At 39.7% G+C, this 21,133-nt stretch overlaps 2 protein-coding genes across 8 annotated transcripts in view; both read right to left on the bottom strand.

The window, feature by feature from the left end:
* Positions 1 to 15,583, bottom strand: part of CATSPER3 (cation channel sperm associated 3) — a 43,431-nt gene extending 27,848 nt beyond the window's left edge. Inside the window, exons 1-2 of the mRNA XM_005890400.2 lie at positions 12,682 to 15,583; positions 10,573 to 10,726 (exon numbers count right to left, since the gene is read on the bottom strand). Coding sequence (XP_005890462.1) covers positions 10,573 to 10,726; positions 12,682 to 12,782 — 255 coding nt within the window. The 5' untranslated portion in view covers positions 12,783 to 15,583. The remainder of the gene's footprint in view (positions 1 to 10,572; positions 10,727 to 12,681) is intronic.
* A 2,788-nt stretch (positions 15,584 to 18,371) lies between these two features.
* PCBD2 (pterin-4 alpha-carbinolamine dehydratase 2) overlaps positions 18,372 to 21,133 on the bottom strand; it is a 41,778-nt gene continuing 39,016 nt past the window's right edge. For 6 of the 7 annotated variants that reach the window (XM_070374370.1, XM_014476556.2, XM_070374369.1 and 3 more), the window contains 2 exons: positions 19,759 to 19,839; positions 18,372 to 18,624 (listed from right to left, as the gene is read on the bottom strand). In XM_070374370.1, coding sequence (XP_070230471.1) covers positions 18,529 to 18,624; positions 19,759 to 19,839 — 177 coding nt within the window. In that variant the 3' untranslated portion in view covers positions 18,372 to 18,528. Of the gene's footprint in view, positions 18,625 to 19,758; positions 19,840 to 20,062; positions 20,535 to 21,133 lie in introns of those variants that run through there. The other variant, XM_070374374.1, reaches the window with a different exon arrangement.

Below are 21,133 nucleotides of genomic sequence, written 5' to 3'. Positions count from 1 at the left end.
ATGAACTGACTCTATTGTCAATATATAATATCCCCCTTTGTCTCTTGTAACAGCTTTCTTTAATGTCTTTTTTTGTGTGATATGAGTATATCCAACCTAACTCTCCTTCGGTTTCTATTTTCATGAAGTAACTTCTTTCATTTTCAATCTATTTGTATCTTTGAATCTCAAGTGACAGCATATATTTGTTTTTTTTTTTTCTAAGAATCAATTCTATCTTAATTGGAGAGCTTCACTTATTTAAAGTAATTACTGATAAGAAAGAAAATATTTCTCCATTTTGCTATTTGTTTTACATATGTCACATCTTTTTTGTTCTTCAATTCCTCCACTACTTCTCTCTTTGGTGTTTGATTTTTTTGTAGTGTATGATTTTGGTTCTTTTCTCACTTCTTTCTCGGCATTTTTAAAGTTAGTTTTTTGGTGGTCTTAATCTTCTATCTTTGCTGCAGCATGCAGAATCTTTTAGTTTTGGCATGCCAACTCTTAGTTGTAGCATGTAGGATCTAGTTTTCTAAGCAGGAATAGAACCCAGGTCCCCTGCATTGGGAGCGTGGAGTCTTAGCCACTGGACCACCAGGGAAGTCCCAACAATCCATCTTTAATTAATACAACCTTAGCTTCAATAGTACATTAACAATTTTGTTCCTATACAATTCCATCCCTCCCCTACTTCATGTTTCTGTTGTCACAAAATACACCTATATACAGTGCATGCCCGTTAACTATAATTATTTTGGACCATATAGAAAAAGAGAGGAGTTCTTTTTCAAACCCAAAATACAATACTTGCTTTTATATTTGCCTATGTAGTTACATTTATCAGTGTCCTTTATTTCATCATATGGCTTAACACATTATTGACCAGAGACATATTAACATCGTAGGCATTAGTTTCTGCAAAAATCCCCTGGTCAATAATGTGTTAAGTTACTGTCTAATTTCATTTTCACCTAAAGGACTATCTTTAGCAATTCTTGTAGAGCAGGTCTACCAGAAGCAAATTCTCTCAGGTTTTGTTTACCTGGAAATATCTTAATTTCTTCATTTTTTTTTTTTTTGGAGGATACTTTTGCTGGATATAGAATTATTGGTTGACAATATTCTTCTTTCAGTACTTTAAACATGTCATTTCACTGCCTTCTCTCCTCACAGCTTCTGAGGAGAAATCAGCTGCTAATCTTATTGAGAACTCCTTCTATGCAACAAGGTGCTTCTGTCTTGCTGCTTTCAGAATTCTCCTTGTCTTTGACTTCTGATAATTGATTACAGTGTGTCTCAGTGTGGCCCTTTTTGTTTCTCCTCAGAGTTCACTAAGATTCTTGATATATTCTTTATCAAATTTGCAAACTTTGGGGCCATTATTTCATTTCTTCCTCTTTCTCTCCTCTCCTGGAACTCCTGCTGTGTGAATGTTGATATGCTTTATGGTGTCCCACAGGTCTCTTAAGACTCTGTTCATTTTTCATCATTCTTTTCTCTTTCTGTTCCTTAGGCTGACTAAGTCCAACTGATTTGACTTCAAGTTCACTGATTATTTCTTTTGGCTGCTCAAATCTGCTCTTGATCTTTCTAATGAATTTTTTAATTATTATACTTTACAGTTCCAAAATTTGTTTCATTCCTTTTTATAATTTCTCTTTATTGACATATTCTATTTGCTGAAACATTGTTCTCCTAGTTACATTCAGCTTTTTGCCTGTGAATTCCTTTAGCTCTCTGAGCATATTTTACAAAGTTGACTTAAAATCTTTGTCGGTGTGTCCTCAGGGACAGCTTCTGTTTATTTCTCCTGTGTAAGAGAATATCTTTTTGAAAACTGGACGTTTAAAAATTTACAATGTGGTAACTCTGGAAATCAATTTCTTTCCTCTCCTTATTGTTGGGTTTGTTGTTTTCCATGGATAGTAGTTGTTTGTTTAGTGACTTTTCTAAACAACTTTTGTAAAGACCATATTCTTTGTAATGCATGACTTCTGAAGTCTCTTTTTCTTTAGTTTCTGGTCAATTAGTATTTAAACGGAGGTTTTCTTAAATGACTCAGGCAAAAAAGAGGGGGAAAAGGGAAGGAGAAAGAAGAAAAAAAGGGAGAAGGAAAGAAAGAGAAAGAAAGAATGAAAGAAGGAAGAGAAAAGGAGTAAGAGAAAGAAGGAGAAGAAAAACTCTCCTCGTCTTTGCAAATGGCCTCTTTGTTGAGGAACTCCCTCCATGTTGAGCCGGCCCACTGACAACTGAAACTGAGTGTTAATTTTGAGCTTGTGCTGAGCCTGAAGCTCAGTTACAGTGAAAGCTTGGTATATTCTCAGGTCTTTCCTAACCATGTCCTGCCCTGGACATGTATGGCAGACAATGTCCTCTTTTTCCAAAGAATCTCTCTCCCTCGATTTTCCTCTCAGGCTTTCAACATACCTATTGTTTGCTTCAAGCGCTATATTTTTGCTCCAGGGAGCAGCGGATCAGTCACTTGCTTTTCAATGGTTTTGAGAAATGCCCAATGCATAGCCACTTTCTGCCCTAAAAAAATTCCAGGTTAAGCAAAACAAAGAAAATAGCTTAGGACCAGTCCTTGAGACAGCCCTCTGATAGGCCAAAATAGACAAACACAATTCTTTATGAACAAAAATCTTCTCTGTTGTTTCTAGACCCAGGGGCCAAGGTCCCACTCTGGGAACACAGGCTGCCATCATCACCTTGATGAAGAGGGATAGGGCCCAAAGCAAGTAAAAATGCTGCAAAGCTTTCCTACCACCTTTTTAAAGTTCCCCTTTCTTGACTCAATGTTCACTCAGTTTCTGTAAACCTCTGGCTATTTTGCAGAGTTCTGACAGTTTTGTCTCCTTTTTAACTGTTTCTCTGAACAGATGGATTTTTGAAGCTACCTACTCTGCCTTTCCGCTGGCATCACGCCTCTACATTTTTGAAGAACAGTTTTTGCTAGACTTTGAATTCTAGTTTGATAGTCTTTCTTTAAGCATTTTGAATATGACATCCTTTGCCTTCTGGTGACTGTAGTTTTAGATGAAAAGTCAACTACTCATTTTATTGAGGATACTTTGTATGCAATGAATCACTCCTCCATGATGGTCTCAAATTCTCCCTTTGTCTTTGTCTTTCAATAATTTGTTTACAATGTGTCTAGGTGGATCTCTGAGTTTATCCTATTGGAGTTTGTTGATTGTCTTTGATGTTCAGATTGTTTTTCATGAAATTTGGGTAGTTTTTGGCCATTATGTCTTCACATATTCTATCCTTTTTCTCCTCTCCTTCTGTGACACCAATTGCATGCATGTTTGTATGTCTGATGGTGTATCATGGGTTTCTGCTCATTTTTATTCATTCATTTTGCTTTCTGTTCCTCATACTGGAAATCTCAATTGACCTGTTTTTCTGTTAATTCTTTCTTTGACTACCTCAAACTTGCTCTTGAATTCCTCCAGTGAATTTTCATTTCAATTACTGTACTTTTCAACTACAGGATTTCTATTTGGCTCTTTTTAATAATTTCTCTTTACTCATATTCTCTTTTTGGTGAGACATTGCTCTCATACTTTAATTTAGTTCTTTAGATGTGGGGTTTTTTCCTAGCTCTTTGAACATAGCAGCCAATTAAAATCTTTGTCTAGTAAGTCCAACAGATGGGCTTTCCTTGGGGTGAGTTTCTATTGTTTACTTTTTTTCTTGTGTAGAGGCCATTCTTTCTTGTTCTCTGCATGTATCACAATTTCTTTTTTTTTTTTTTGGTTGGAAATTGAACGTTTTTAATCACATAATATTGGAAACTGTGGAAATCAGGTATTCCCCCACTTCCTAGGGCTTTGTTGTTGCTGCTGTTCTTTTTTAAGAGACTTTCCTGACCTAATTCTACATGACTTTGTCATGTGTGGCCACCAAATTCTCTGCTCAGTTATCTTAATGGTCTGCTAATAACTGAACAGAGTATTCCTTAAATTCCTGAAAGCCCTAAGTCTCCCAGCCTTGCCAAGGGGCTCTGTATGTTGGGGCATGTATTTAATGCCTCAGAAGTTTACAACCCTGCCTTAACATTTATTTGGTGCTCGCACAGAATCTCAAGATTAGTTCGAGGTGACACATCAGGCCCTTCTGTGTGCTTTCCTCATATCTTCACTGGGATCCCTAAGACTGTTAATAATTTCTCAGTTTTATAGATAACCAGGGACTTTCATACATATTATTTTCAGTGATCTCAATAGCTACCCTGGAAGGTGTGTGTTAATACTATTTTACAAATGTAGCTGAACCACGTAGAGGTTAACCAGCTTGCCCAAATTCTCACATGTAGTGAGACAGTAGTAAAGCTAGGGCTTGAACCCAAATCTGTGTAAGTCTGCATCCTTTCCACAGCACAGAATTCCCTTAGGCTTACAAACAAAGATCACTATTGAAGCATGTTTAATAATCATTATGGCTTCTGGAGAACAATCAGGGGATTCAGATCCCTCAACTCATCTCTTCCCCAATCTTTACCCAAGCCCTATACTTAACATAATGCTCTACAATCCGTGACCAAACTCTGGGATGCTGGTGTGGAATGTACTGCCATACCAACACATTCACAGAAGTGGTGCCAAGTGGACACTGCACATTTAAGACACTGATTAGGATATTCCATCACCTCCACCTCCTCTGACATCACATTATGTTGATGTTAACCCTTTTCATCACCAAGAAGAAATTTGCTATTTACCGTAAATGAAGATAAAAGTGCCTCTTTAATCTTTTTTTATTGTAGAATAAAATACACATATAGAACCACACAAATACATAGCCTAATGGATTGTTCCAAAGCTAACAGCCTTGTAACTACCACCTAAGTCAAGAGTTAGAACCTTGCCAACTATCCCAGAAACCTCTCCATATGCTCCATCCCAACCACAACTCCCTCCCCTTCCCCCAAATTAACCATTGTCCCTATATTTATAGTGATCACTTTCCTGCATTTCTCCATAGAAACTCATGTGTGCATTCCTAGAATACTTTTTTTTTTATTAAAAGCTTTTTCAAAATTTGATATGCCTTTTAAGTCTCCTATTCATTTTTTTCTTCCTTTCCTTAAAGTTTATTTGTTGAAGAAACCGGGCAACTTGACTTGTAGAATTTCATCATCTGGAATTGTGCTGACTGCACACTTATATTCTTCTGTCTTCTATTTCCTAGAAATAGGATGCTAGATGAAAAGACTTGATCAGATTCAGACCTGATCTTTTAATATTTATTTTTATTATTGATTTATTTGGCTGTGCCAGGTCTTAGTTGCAGCTTGTGGGATCTTTGATCCTCATTGTGGCATGCAGGACCTTTAGTTGCAGCAGGTGGAATTTAGTTCCCTGACCAGGGATCAAACCCGTGTCACCTGCACTGGGAGTGCAGAGGCTTAGCCACTGGACCACCAAAGAAGTCCCAGATTTGATCTTTTTGGTAAGATGATAGGTTCTGTTCTTTTATAGGAGGCAAAAAAATGTCTGGTTGTCTCTCTTTTTATGAGGGAAGCAATCACTAATGCTCAAAATGCCTAAATCCTGTAATTCACTAGCGGTTGAAAAACTGATATTTTAATTCTATCATTTATTTTTATTAACTGGGACATTTCTATAAAGAGATGTTTCCCTTATCTACTATGTTGTTACACAATAATACAATTCATATAAGAAAGTCAGTAAAGCTTGATTCCTTCCCTTAATTTAACAGTTTTTTGGAGATAAAGTATTAGTTCCTTGTGCTGCTGTTCTCAGTCACTTCAGTTATGTCCAACTCTTTGCAACCCCATGGAAAGGCTCCTCTGTCCATGGGATTTCCCAGGCAATAATACTGGAGTAGGTTGCCATGCCCCCAGGGATCTTCCTGACCCATGGATCGAACCTGCATCTCCTATGTCTCCTGTACTTCAGGCGAATCCTTTACTGCTGAGCCACCAGGTATCACCCTCCAAAAGTGACCCATCAGCTTTTTCTGTATCATTATAAACTTACAGGGAGAAGGCAATAGCACCCCACTCCAGTACTCTTGCCTGGAAAATCCCATGGATGGAGGAGCCTGGTAGGCTGCCGTCTATGGGGTCGCACAGAGTCGGACACAGCTGAAGCGACTTAGCAGCAGCAAACTTATATATTATTTGGTGAGTTTAAAAATCCACTATAATTATTATCCTTATTAAAGCTCAAAGAGTCCCATCTTTAGCCAGCAGGAGTCTCATCAAGTTGTCTCCTGAGTCCTTTTGACACGACCCCAGCAATCTTTGGGCTTCCCTGATAGCTCAGTTGGTAAAGAATCCACCTGCAATGCAGGAGACCCCAGTTTGATTCTTGGGTCAGAAAGATCCCCTGGAGAAGGGATAGGCTATCCACTCCAGCATTCTTGGGCTTACCTTGTGGCTCAGCTGGTAAAGAATCCACCTGCAATGCAGGAGACCTGGGTTTGATCCCTGGGTTGGGAAGATTCCCTGGAGAAGGGAAAGGCTACCCACTCCAGTATTCTGGCCCGGAGAATTCCATGAACTGTACAGTCCATGGGGTTGCAGAGTCAGACACAACTGAGTGACTTTTACTCACAGTAATCTTTGATAACTTCCTTGCCTGGAAAATCCCATGGATGGCGGAGTCTGGTAGGCTGTGGTCCATGGGGTCACTAAGAGTCGGACACGACTGAGCGACTTCATTTTCACTTTTCACTTTCATGCATTGGAGAAGGAAATGGCAACCCACTCCAGTGTTCTAATCCCAGGGATGGGGGAGCCTGGTGGACTGACGTCTATGGGGTCGCACAGAGTCGGACACGACTGAAGTGACTTAGCAGCAGTTGCTATGTGTACAAGATATTCTGAGCTCATTTGGTATAGTTTCAGGCCTAAACCTGCAATCAACCACATCTCAAAGAATCCCTAGCTCCTTCTAGTGATAAACAGTATTTCAACACCACATTATGGGCACTAAGGATGCATAATTGTTAAGTTGGTCAGTGTTCTAGGTTTTTCAATGGATAATGATAAAATACCTTAGGAATTTATATTGATACTTCCAATTTAAATGCAAAACTACAGGGTTTTACATTGTCTATGTTATATTCATATTTCCTTTCTTCCATGAGTAACCTGGTTCTCAAGAATACTGAGGATAACAGAATTAAACTATCCCATTACTCATCTGCTTTATCTTGTATTACACAAACAGCAGTCTCAGTGTAATACTAAGAGCATCACCACAAAGTTGATTTCTGACAAATGGTTTAAAATTTTGCATTGACTCTCCATTCTTCCCCATTTTAATCAATACTATATCTTCATTGTCAGAGTATATATTCATTTGTAATATATTCTCTCCTTGTTAACCCATAATTATGATTAGTTCTATAAATAAAAACATATTTTACTGTTCATTGCCTTTCCAATGTTGATACTTCTTTAATAATTTTAGTTGGCTGAAACTTATTCCTTATTAAACAGAGTCCTAAGAAAGGGCTCATGGAAGCAGTATTAGTCAAGATTTTTTTATGCTGATGACAGTTTGTCTATGCCCTTTAAACCTGAAAGTGAGTTCTGCCGGATCTAGAAATCTTGGTTCACATTTTCTTTCCTAAAGTATCTTAAATGTTTTGCTCCGTTTCCTTTTCTTTATTTTTGGCTGTGCTGGGTCTTCACTGCGGTGCAGGCCTTTCTCTAGCAGTGGTGAGCAGGCACTACTCTTCACGACAGCGCACAGTTTTCTCATTGCGGTGGCCTCTCTTGTTGTGGAGCCGCAGGAGGGCTTCAGTAGTTGAGGAGCGTGGGCTCAGTAACTGTGATTCCTGGGCTCTACAACACAGGCTCAAGAACTGTTGTGCACGGGCTTAGTTACCCCACAGCATGCAGGATCTTCTCAGACCAGGGATTGGATCCATGTCTCCTGCATTGCCAGGCAGATTCTTTACCACTGAGCCACTGGGGAAGCCCCATTTTCGTTCAGCATAAAGCATTACCATCAGTTCAGTTCAGTTCAGTCGCTCAGTCATGTCCGACTCTTTGCGACCCCATGAATTGCAGCACGCCAGGCCTCCCTGTCCATCACCAACTCCCAGAGTTCACTCAGACTCACGTCCATCGAGTCAGTGATGCCATCCAGCCATCTCATCCTCTGGCGTCCCCTTCTCCTCCTGCCCCCAATCCCTCCCAGCATCAGAGTCTTTTCCAATGAGTCAACTCTTCGCATGAGGTGGCCAAAGTACTGGAGTTTCAGCTTTAGCATCATTCCTTCCAAAGAAATCCCAGGGCTGATCTCCTTCAGAATGGACTGGTTGGATCTCCTTGCAGTCCAAGGGACTCTCAAGAGTCTTCTCCAACACCACAGTTCAAAAGCATCAATTCTTCGGCACTAAGCCTTCTTCACAGTCCAACTCTCACATCCATACATGACCACTGTAAAAACCATAGCCTTGACTAGACGGACCTTTGTTGGCAAAGTAATGTCTCTGCTACCATAGCAGAGTTTAATAATTTTCTTTTCTTTATAAGCCTCTTAACTTATATGCTAACAATTTCCTCCACACCTCTTTCCTTCAAAGTAAAAGTGAAAGCTGCTCATTCGTGTCCAACTCTTTGTGACCCCATGGACTATACAGTTCACGGAATTCTCCAGGCCAGAATACTGGAGTGGGTAGCTGTTCCTTTCTCCAGGGGATCTTCCCAACCCAGGGATCCAACCCAGATCTCTTGCATTGCAGGCAGATTCTTCACCAGCTAAGCCACCAGGGAAGCCCAAGAATACTGGAGTGGATAGCCTATCCCTTCTCCAGGGGATCTTCCCAACCCAGGAATCGAACTGGAGTCTCCAGCATTTGCAGGCAGATTCTTTACTAGCTGAGCTACCAGGGAAGCCAAAGAGATTCCTTCATATTCTTTTACTAGAATATGTTCTGGTGTTTGTTAAGTCCATATTCTCAATATACAACGAGTGCTCTTTCAATACATAGTTTCAATTCTTTTATTTCAGGTAACTTATCTTAGATTTTACATTTGAGTGTTTATTCTGTTTCATTACTTTGCTTCTATTTCACATTTAGAGATTCCTATTATCCTTAAGTGGGATCATTTTTCTCCAATCTTCAATGTTCATTTTCTCTTGAATTCTTTTTAATCTCTTCATTTATTACTGATTTTTAATTTAAAGTTACTGATTTTATTTTTATTTAAAAATAAAATAAAATTTTTATTTCTCCCATTTAATCCTGTATTTCTAAGTCCTTATCTGCTGTATTTAATTGCTCTTAGTCTAATTTGGTCTTTATTTTTTAAATGATTTTATTTCTAATTCTTCTCTGAGTTCTATCACTTCACTCTTTTCTTTCCTAATATCACTTTTGTAAAAATATACCTTGTTCTGAAATAGTACAGGTTTTATCTGCTTTGTGAACATGTCTTTGTTGCGGGCTTTCATTATCTGTAGTGATACTATTCTCCACTTTGTTCTTTTGTTCTTATAATTTTATATGGGACTTTACCACAATCTTTTTCTATTATACTTTTTTGTATGAAATTAATTTTCCTGAACTTTTAGGAGAAAGTGTGATTCTAACTTTAAATATCTATTCTTGATTTAACATGTGGTAGCTTGATTCTTCAGAGAAGGCAATGGCGACCCACTCCAGTACTCTTGCCTGGAAAATCCCATGGTCGGAGAAGCCTGGTGGGCTGCAGTCCATGGGGTAGCTAAGAGTCAGGCACGACTGGAGCGACTTCACTTTCATTCTTCACTTTCATGCACTGGAGAAGGACATGGCAATCCACTCCAGTGTTCTTGCCTGGAGAATCCCAGGGACGGGGGAGCCTGGTGGGCTGCCGTCTATGGGGTCGCACAGAGTCAGACATGACTGAAGTGACTTAGCAGCAGCAGCAGCAGCTTGATTCTTGAGGTTTCCTGGTTCTGTTTCCCTTTTCCAATTTTATCTGAACCTCTCTTCCTTTCTCTGGGTCTTTTACCTGCTCAATTTTCATTCTACTTCCAATATTTCCCATAAGTATGGAACTCTATACTTGAAAGTAGCCTTGGACGGTCAGTTTTAAAAGTTACGGGGTCTGAACCATTCTAGCCCCTTCATAAACTGCAGGAACCTCTTGTGCTACCCCACAAGTAACAGATCAGGCAACACACTCTTTGGTATCAACTGCTATTCAACACTTATTGATGTCCCTCTGCTTCCTCTGCTACAGATGCTAATACTATGCAGTGTGGTTCTTGTAAGGATCTCTTATAACTAGTTTTTGTTGTTGCTGTTGTTTTAGTTTTGGTTTTTTGGTCACATTGCGTACCATGTGGGATCTCAGTTCCTTGACCAGGGATCAAATCCACATTCCTTGCACAGAAGTGTGCAGTCTTAAACACTGGACAGTGAGGGAAGTCCCTCTTGTTAACTAGATTTGATGTAAATGCCGCTACTATTGCTGCCACCATCTTCTTAGATTTTAAGGTATATTTTAATAGTCCTTAGAATTTTTCTATAGAAAACTTTTTGAACAAAATGCCTTAAGAATCTTAGAACAGTTTCAGAAATAAAACAGAAGGAAATGGACCCATTTTGTTTGCTTACCTCAAAAAGTCTGAACAAGTTGTATCTTGTTTTATAATCAGTCCACAAGACCATAAAAAAGGCATTCATTGAAATGGTGCTAATCATAATTATCTTAAAGAGATGACTCATTATGACTTTCTTCACAAATGCCTGAAACTGAGTATCTTTCCTCCTGTCAAAAAGTTGAATAAGAGGTGTGATTATCTTGCAACAGAGTTAGATCCCCAAACGACGCACACTTTTTTAGGAACTAGGGTCTGCTTTCCCCCTTCTGTGACTATAAATCTAAACTATATATATACTTTAGATTCGCAATGAAATGCTGACTAGATGACCACTGAAATACGTATGACAATCAATGGGTTCGGGCTGTCCCCACTCAGTTAACTCAGTTCATTCTCTCTAGACTTATGGGGGAAAAAATGATTACCACTTCTTCTCAAACAAAGCATCATCTTCCTTTACTCATTCAACAAATTTTCAGTGAAAGCGAAAGTTGCTCAGTCGTTTCCGACTCTTTGCAACCCCATGGACTATACAGTCCATGGAATTCTCCAGGCCAGAATACTGGAGTGGGTAGCCTTTCCCTTCTCCAGGGGATCTTCCCAACCCAGGGATCGCACCCAGGTCTCCCGCGTTGCAGGTGGATTCTTTACCAGCTGAGCCACAAGGTAAGCCCAAGAATACTGGAGTTGATAGCCTATCCCTTCTCCAGGGGATCTTCCTGATCCAGGAATCGAACTGGGGTCTCTGCATTGCAGGCGGATTCTTTACCAACTGAGCTATGGTGGCTCAAAATTTTCCGTAAGTAACTACTATTCAACTCACTCATTTATTCACTCAACAAGTTTTTATTGAATGATTACTATATGCCAGGCAGTACAGTAGGCCCTTGAAATAAGGTGAAGTAAAACTATATACAGTCAGTCTAGTAGGGAAAACTGCTTATCAAATAATCAACCATACAAGCACTTACAAATCAATGATTTTAAAAACTGACCACTCTAAGAAAAAAGGGGAAAACACATAATCAATTCATGAAAGAAAAACAATGGTAATAAAGTCCCCCTCCCTAGAATGTTCAGTGGCACTACTAATCGAGGAGGTGCAAATTAAGTAAAACCATTAACTTTGCTTATGAAATTAGAGAAGACTTAAACTTGATAATATTTAATGCTGGCAAGAGCACAATATGATGGAGCATTCTCATAAACTTCCAGGGGAATGTAAACTGACCAATTTTTCTGAAAAACATTAGTTGTATTCATATCCTCAGATCCAAGGAATCTACCCCAAGAGAATACAACTGGAAATGCAAACAGTAACTTTAGCCTAATGTGATTATCTCACCATTATTTGCTGTAATAAGAACTTGGATACAATTTAAAAGTTTAACCAAAAGAAGACAGGCTGAGTAAACTATGGCACATCCAGCTAATGGAATATTGCACAGATATCACAACATGTCTACGTATTTTTCATGATTTGAGAAAAATGCATATGATCCACTGGATAGCAAAACATAGAAACAACGCAAAATAAAAATTCTCTATTTAAAATTATCTCAACTGTGCAAAGCAGGTAGAAAAAAATTCAACAGGAAATATGCCAAAATGTTGCCAGTGTCTGCCTACTGATGGTAAAGTTATAGGTAATTCCTTTTCCTGTTTATATTTATCTGTGTTGTTCAGTTTTTCTCATGTAAGAAATGAACAGTCTCACACAGTAAAAAAAAATATATAATGTATATACTTCTATAACCTATAAAAATAAAATATATAATTTCCATTATCTGATTTGAGATCCTATTACCAAAAAAAAAAAAAAAGCCTTCAAATTATCTAACACAGTATTGAACAAAAAGGGAAAAGATGGAACAAACTAGTCATTTGGTCTACAGGTCAAATAAGAGTGTGACTGAATATCTGATTAACCAGCTATCTGTGACAGTAAAGCTGAGAAAATTGATTGGCTGAGACTTCAACAACCTCACCAGTCAGAGAAATCAGATTATCCAGGATGAATCCCTCAGTTTGGGAAGTATAAGAGTGCCTATGAGAAGCCGCTAAGAGCCCCCAACACTGCCATCTGCATACTTGTTAATCAAGAGAAATAAAGAATATTTACTGAAATTTCCATAACTTCTCATAGAACATATGTGACGCATTCTCCAACAGTGAGTTAGAAAGGATTCTTGCATGGTCCTGGTGATAAAAGTGCTGAGACATTTTCCAAATTTTCAATTTTTATTCCTTGCTTTAACCATCCAACAGAAAATCTCTGCTTAGGAATCTCCTTGCATCTAGATTCCACAAGGCCACGGAGAAGGGTCCACAGAGGGAATCCTTGCTTTATGAGGTCACTCTTCACAGCCCAGTATGTTACTAGCCAGCAGGCCCCTGTAGGGGAGAACTCCCCACTGTTTTACCCACAGATCCTCTCTTCCCAAGGAGACCAAGCACCTCTGTTCAGCAGAAGAGTCATGAGTGAGTGAGTGAGTGAAACTCGCTCAGTCGTGTCTAATTCTTTGTAACCTCATGGACTGCAGCCCACCAGACTCTCCTCTGTCCATGGGATTCTCCAGGCAAGAATACTGGAGCAGGTTGCCGTTCCCTTCTCCAGGGAGTAGAGTCAAGAGCACCCTGCAATTGTGCAGCTCTGGGATAAAACTAGAAGACAGCAGAAACAGGCCAGACAAGAGCCTTCCTTCTTCAGGAAGTACCCTCATCTGCCCTTAATAATGTGTTAGAATAGGTCAAGGGTCATGGAAGAGGGGAAAGCAAAACTCTCTGGGCTTCTAAGAGCAAGAGTGAACAGCCAGGGCACAGCAGTTGGAGATACCTGGAAGGACAAGGAAAGATTCTGATGGGTTTGGGGCTAGAACACCAGAAACAGGAAGTGCAGAGGTTATCCATGCCCAACACTGGCTAACTGGGGACACAGAATATACACATATGAACCACCTAAAGAGTGTAAGGGACGAGTCTTGGGGTAGAAATGTTTTAGGTTCAAGAGCAACAGGCACTATTCCTCTGTTCAATTCTTGGGATGAATATATTCTTCTCATTCTCCTACTCCTAGCTCCTTTGATTTCCAAGGCAAATCAATATATAGGCTTCTGGGTAGTCCTGTATTGAATTAAATGGTTAGTTAGCCAAATTGGTCAAATTCCTGGAAACTTTATTTCTTGGACTGTAATAGGAGGTAAACACCTCATCACCTCCAACATCCTAAGTATTCTGGAACAAGTGTTTTCAACTAGTTCTCGTAGAAAAATACTCTTGCAGGCAAGCAGAATACTGAACTGGGAAATAATATCTTATCTACTCAGTCTCTCCACTTAAAATCATCAACAGCAAAGCTTTAAGCAACATTGATTTATGTTCTCAGGATTCACACTTTGGCCTCACCTTTTTATTCTACATTCTCTTCCTCAGGAGTCAAGTTTCTCTGATGCCTCCTACCGCCTCCTTTGATCATATGCCCCCAAGACCTTCCGGGCTTCTGCCTACACCCATAGTGGTCTCCTGGAAGAGCTGCTCAATCAGTTCTCCATCTCTGTTTCCACGTGCCTCAATACATCAGTGTGTCTAATTCTGTCTAGGCATACAGGAGGCCCTCGGTAACGTATGCTATGTGACTACATGAATGTCCTCAGGGATTCTTATGCTCACTCAAGTAGCTGAGCAGAGAGGAATTTTATTTCCAGGAACCCCAAGAATATACTCCTATACGTCCCCTCTTTAAGCACCAAAGCACTCTTTAGGGAGAAATGAAGAAGAGACTAAGAATGTAAAAAATTTTGGGGACTTCCCTGGTGGTCCAGTGGTTAAGAATCCACCTTGCAATACAGGAAATGTGAGTTTGATCCTTGGTCGGGGAACTAAGATCCCACATGTCATGGGGGAGTTAGGCCTGCTGGCTGCAGCTACTGAGTGGATACCACTAGAGATTCCATGTGTCACAAGGAAAGAGCCTGTGTGACCCAACAACATGACACTGCCCCCCAAATAAATATTTTTTTAAAAAGAATATAAAAATTCTTCCATGATGCTTGGAGGGGTAAGGAAAGATGGCAGGCTGGAAGTATTCAAGAAGAGACCAATTGATCTTGGTATATGACATAAGCACAGCCAACCAAAGCTGAATGTGGTTTCTAGAGTCACTGATGAAGAAGTCTGGTCTGTGGAACCAAAGGTGACCAGCTTCTCTAGGCCTACTGAAATCACCTTCATGGATAGGTGGGCAGGATAAATATCTTGGGATGAGAAGCTAAAGGGCCACCTGTTATGCCCTGTTAGCAGCAACTCACCCTCTGCCTGACTTGTGCAGCACCACCTCAGCTGCACACAGCCAGGGACGGTCAGAAGGCACAGCAGCTTGTTGACTCAAAGTCTTCTAGCCAAGTCATTCCTAATTCCAAGTAACTGGAATTGAAGCACAAAGCTCACATATTATATCCAAACCCTATTATAGTTCCTGCTGTTTTGCAGGAAACTTTACAAAACTGAAGTTATTGAGTTCAACTAGTATATTTTTGAACACTGGATTAGAGGGGAGGGAGGTGGGAGGGGGGTTCAGGATTGGGAACACGTGTACACCCATGGCGGATTCATGTTGATGTAAGGCAAAACCAATACAATATTGTAAAGTAATTAGCCTCTAATTAAAATAAATAAAGTCTACAAGCAAAAAAATAAAAAAGAAATTATACAGACTGCTCCACATTAGTAGTCCAATACTTCAGTACACTGATGGAAGTTAGGAATGTGTCCATATACAACATACATGCTACCGCTTTTTTGGCTCAAGCAAAAACACAAAGAATCATGCTTATCCTATTTATCTAAAGACTTCCTAAATCCTATCAATGTCAGTAATCACAATTTTCAAAACTTTCACTAACTTCATTTTAGAAAAGAACACTGTCAAACATCCTGCTGCTGCTGCTGCTAAGTCGCTTTAGTCGTGTCCGACTCTGTGCGACCCCATAGACGGCAGCCCACCAGGCTCCACCATCCTTGGGATTCTCCAGGCAAGAATACTGGAGTGGGTTGCCATTTCCTTCTCCAATGCATGAAAGTGCAAAGTGAAAATGAAGTCGCTCAGTCATGTCTGACTCTCAGCGACCCCACGGATTGCAGCCCACCAGGCTCCTCCATCCATGGGATTTTCCAGGCAAGAGTACTGGAGTGGGGTGTCAAACATCCTAGTCCTGATTTATTATCTATGGAAGTCACGCAAACAGTCATAGGTCAGGTCTATTTAACTCCCCCTTTACTCCAGTGATCATTAAAAAAAAAACAAAAAAAACGAGGGAAACCAAAGCTTGATGTAGAGAAACCACTGTTATCACAAAGATTTGGAATAGAAGAAAACTTGGGGGCCTCAAACTTTGACAATGCCTCCTTTAAGTTGAAATGTCAGTTACTTTGAGCAAATCTGGGGATTTGTTCTATTGGAATTTACCCCAGGGAGTATTTTCATAGACTTGTGATATGAGATCTTTGATTCTCTAAAGTTTCATGAGTTCCAGCAGATGTGACATCCCTTAACATGGACCCTATGCGAAACCCTCATGTAGACGCGAATTACTAGCTACATTCTCAGGTCCTGACATAGCAGTTATTAGCTATACTTGCTCTCTCCACTGGAGAAGGCAATGGCACCCCACTCCAGAGAAAATCCCATGGATGGAGGAGCCTGGTAGGCTGTGGTCCATGGGGTCGCTAAGAGTCGGACACGACTAAGCGACTTCACTTTCACTTTTCACTTTCATGCATTGAAGAAGGAAATGGCAACCCACTCCAGTGTTCTTGCCTGGAGAATCCCAGGGGCGGGGGAGCCTGGTGGGCTGCCATCTATGGGGTAGCACAGAGTCGGACACGACTGCAGTGACTTAGCAACAGCTCTCTCCACTGTGCCATATGCACTATATAGGTTAATAGTTTAGCCTCTCAGACTTACATTCAAAATATGGTGAAAGGTATCCATTCAAGGAACAGTGAAACAAGTTAAATGACACCACAAGGGAACAAATAAACAAATCCAGAAGGTTGAATATTCTACAGGACCCAGGTTTTACAGTAGGTCAATGACATAGAAAGAGGGAACTGAGGGCAGGGGGCTTCCTAGTTCTAAGTCTGAAAGCTTAAAGAGACACAACAACCAGATGTGATGGGTAGATGTCATGCAGATCTTGATTAGGACAAAATTACTGTCCAAAGACATTCTTGACCTTCAAGACAATTTTATTTTGCCCAGGTATTAGGTTGATACCAAGAAATTATGGTTTATTTTTTTAGGTGTGATAAGTACATTTTGGTTTTTATAAGAAAATGACCATATTTTCTAGGGTTGTTTACTAGAGGATGTAGGGATAAAATGACATGCTATCTGGGATTTGCTTTTAAATACTTAAGCAAAGAAAAAAGAAATGGGAGACTATATGAAGTAACTGGCAAGATCTTGGTAATTGTTAAATCAGGGTGATCAGCACATAAGGTTTGAATGGACTATTTATTTTAAAATACATTTAAATTTTTTCATGTATAAAAATTTATGTAAAGAAATTTGACACACTGATCTAGAAATCTTTGGTAATCTACAAAAGCTCCCAAATCTACAGTGCAGGGAATAGTTTATAAAAACATATGACTTTGCCTTTTACTCTTAAAATTTTCAAATAAGTACAAGATCCAGGCTCTGGAACTCCCAGCAGCCACAGAGCCTGAGTGGCTCTTCCACTTCCACGCCCCACTCCCATGTACACTCCATACCTATAGAGCAAAATGAACTTACCTGCCTCTCCTAGGCCAACAGAACGAGCCAAAAATTGACTTCAGAAAGCTCAGCCTCTTTGTCATGTTCCCAAATGGCTCTCAGACTAGGGGTGAGGGCTGTCGGGGGTCAGGGGTGAAGCTTTGCTTGTAACATAAAGTGATTTTTTCTGGCCTCTGATGTGAGGCAAGAGTATAAAGATGATCCCTGTTAAATCCTACTACTATAAGGCATGTTCCTTGGATGGATATGTACACATTCTTTTAATCTACATTTTAATCTCATTAATAACTACATTCCTGAGTTCCTTCAAAGAATAGTTACTGCAATTTTTAAGCAACAGCTTACTTTATATTCCATTTTACTCCCATCAGTGACACATGGAATAAATAGAGCTTGTAACTGGATAATACCCCAGTAGCTTCAAGCTCAGTGGCTACAGACTCTCAGGTCAGGGCTCACAACACGCAAATGCTGGGGAAAAAATGACCCTTGGTTCCTCTTCCCTCAGTATGTCAGCTAATGATGTGAAACCCTGGTCACTATGACAGTGAATCCTTTTATTGCCTCACCTTGCTGGAAGCCATGAACAAGACACTTGTCTTCTCCTTTCTCCCTGTCTGAAAACGAAGGATAAAACACAGACAGCTCAACCAATTTATGTAATCTCTATAACTTAATTAACTACTTAAGTAGCAACAACAGGTAAACTCCAAATCAACTTTAGTGTCACGAGAACCCTTACATACAGTTAAAACCCTTTACCTATTGAGTTCATCGTTCTTTTTCTACCTTACAACTGCTTTCCAATACAATGCATTTGTAAAGTCACCATAATCACTTGAATTTCTGGGATATAAAATGCTCGCCCATATGAATAATGGGAATGAGAATGAGAATCCTCCAGATATGAGAATGCTCCTGCATATCCATTTCTATTCTCTAAGAATGCTACTTGTCTTTTTAAATATTAATAGAATTACCTGGGTTGATTTACCTTATATATGTGATTAGATATAATGAAAAATACCTCAGCCTCAAGTTTAAATCATTTTTATTTAAGCACTGATTTTACAAAATGTGATAGTTCAAAAGGTGAACTAAATTTATAACTTAATTTATTCATGTAAATTGCCTTCAAAGTCCATTGCAGCTAGATGTGTATGTAAGATTCTACATGCATTTTAGAAGGAGTCACACAGAAGCAGCTGCTTTTTCAATGAACTTGGCCAGTTTCACATCTCTTTTGGTCAGTCCGCCACAGTCATGCGATGTGAGCGTTATCTGGACCTAAGAAAAAGAGAAACAGTTTTTAAAACCCTGAGCTGCAATTCATGGTACTCTCCTTTGGTGGTTCAGAAATCAATCTATTACTCAGTATTTATCTTTGAGAACTGGGGAGATTAAATGATTTAGAAAATACTACATTATGAATAAGCAATGCATTTCCAAAACCCAGTAAACTCCAGGCTGAGCTCAGCAGCCACCCAGGGATAAAAAGGTTCTCTCATAAGGGCAAATGAGCTGCCAGAATCTCAAATCTTGACTCTTGGGGGAAAAGAGAGAGAGAGAGATTGAAGTTCCATTTTAACTCCCATTACTTTAATTACACTCTTTTCAGGCCACTGAGAAAAACTAAGCTATCAAATGTAATACCTTAGCAACCATGTTAAAAAAAAAAGCCCATTTCCAAATTAGAGAAGTTGGGGAGGGCAGTGGAAGAACAGACTGTTGCCTCTTGACAAACCAATTAGTAAGCAAAAGCAAAATTATGGGTAAAGAAAGGCAACTAGGAAATAAAAGCTTATGCTGGTACCTGCATCCTCTGAATTACTGCAATAAATCACAAAAATATGAAATTTTATTTTTTTAAAGAGGACTTTCAAGAGACTATAGAACCTCACAGAAAGCAGACGATAAGAAATTTCACATGGCATAACCATGAAGGTAAGGATACTTCGGGGGCAAGCATGAGTCTTCTCACTGTGCCCCCTGCTGTTACGAAAATCAGTTCCAATTGAGAATAGAGAATTTACTTGAACAAATTGATTTCAATGAGATTAAAAAAAAACATATCTTTCTGATTTGCTACCATTTCTTTCAATAATTTACCTTAAGAGGGTTTAAAAAATGTTATCTACATGACTGATATTCAAGCTTAATTCAGGAGTCTAATTTGGCCTGTTTTTCATAGTTTCAGTAGAAGACAAGCATGAAAATAAGGAACTTAGTCATTGTTCTTTTGAGTAATCTGAAATTTGTTACTAATTTGCAATAATACACAGGGATTCTGAGAGAAAGAATAAGAGAGTATTTTCCTAAGCACAATGAATGACACTTAGCTGCACAGGATGACAAGCAAGTAAGAAAGAAGTTTCTTAACTCCAAAATTAAGGTGATCCCAAAATAAGGCAATTCAGTTACCTTGTTGTACACATTGAACCATTCCGGGTGGTGATTCATCTTCTCTGCTTGTAGGGCAACTCGGGACATAAAGCCAAAGGCCTGCATAAGACGAAGTCAAAAGTGATGACTGACACTGCCCGTGCCCCCCTGAGAGGGACCCCAGAGCAACCCGATAAAGACAGGGTTAGGAAAGCCTAGAGAAGCAATAATAAAAGGGAGTGCTCTCCACAGAGGTGGGATAGCAGTGTAGCAGGACTGTGACCTGCTGCTGTATGTGAAAAACACTCAGGCTCAAATAAACAAACCGGGAAATTGGTCTCACCCAATGACCTGTCTGGACTGTTTAACTGTCCTCAGGATGAGACTCTATAAAACAGGGAATAATTTCCCTTCCACTCAGTGTCCTGGCTCTCAAATGGGGCCAGTGTACCTGGCCCCAAATCTTAGCAGTCTCTTTTCCTGCAGCACTGCTCCTTTTGTTTTTAGTGACTGGGTTGCTAAGGTACTGACCACAAAGACTACGGGAAAATGTGAGAGTGTGTCTTAAGCGAAAGCTCTGGTAGAAGTGAACCACCATCCCATCCCCCAGGCAGGACAGAAGGGGATGAGAGACTATTTTCACTGACACCCAGAGTGGAACAGAAAAGAAGGGCTTGCCTGCTTAGGATCTTCTCGCTACTGCCTAGCACTGCCATTTCGAAGAGAAAACACTCCGCTTGGGGCAGACGGCTGCAGAGTCAGCCACAGGCCTGAGTGGGGACCTGCAGGGCACTGACTTCATACCACTGGGAAAGTGCAAACCTAATTTTGTTAAGCAGAAGGCAAACCTGTCCTGAGAGGAAAGAAAAAATTTTTTTTTTTTTTTTTTTGCTTGCTTTGCTTACTTTCAAATTTTTATGAGGGTAATTGCAAACAATAGAAGAGTTTGTCTCTTTCGTGTCCAGAAGGCAGAAATACTTGGTAAGGCTCTAAGGTAATGGCAAATTATAAAGTTACAGTGGAATTCACAGGGCAGTACCCATCACAGCCATATAAATATTTAACTTCTTTACCCCTATCCAGAAAAACCAATCTGATGTTAGTTGGGCTATGTTTTTTCGAATCACCAAATGACATAGGAGCACATTTCCAAGTTAACAGAAATATGGAAGATGTCATTTTCAAACAGTTCTGTCATTCATAATGGTTCTTATCTCACAATCGATTTCATTCAGGATAAAGATTTCCATTTTGACACTTAATGCCTGAAGGTTTTCCCTACTAAGAAAAGGAAGGAAGTTCAAGAAAAATCCACTTAACCATGCATGGACTTATCAGTGGACAAACAATATTCACTCTCCCACCCCTTCTTATTTCAATCTGATTCTCCATATTATGTGAGGCGGAAGGGGTG

The sequence above is a fragment of the Bos mutus genome, chromosome 7 (genome assembly GCF_027580195.1).
Source record: "Bos mutus isolate GX-2022 chromosome 7, NWIPB_WYAK_1.1, whole genome shotgun sequence".
In the NCBI taxonomy this organism is placed as follows: domain Eukaryota; kingdom Metazoa; phylum Chordata; class Mammalia; order Artiodactyla; family Bovidae; genus Bos; species Bos mutus.
The sequence above is the reverse complement of the archived record's forward strand: the minus strand, read 5'-3'. Positions and strand labels throughout refer to the sequence as shown.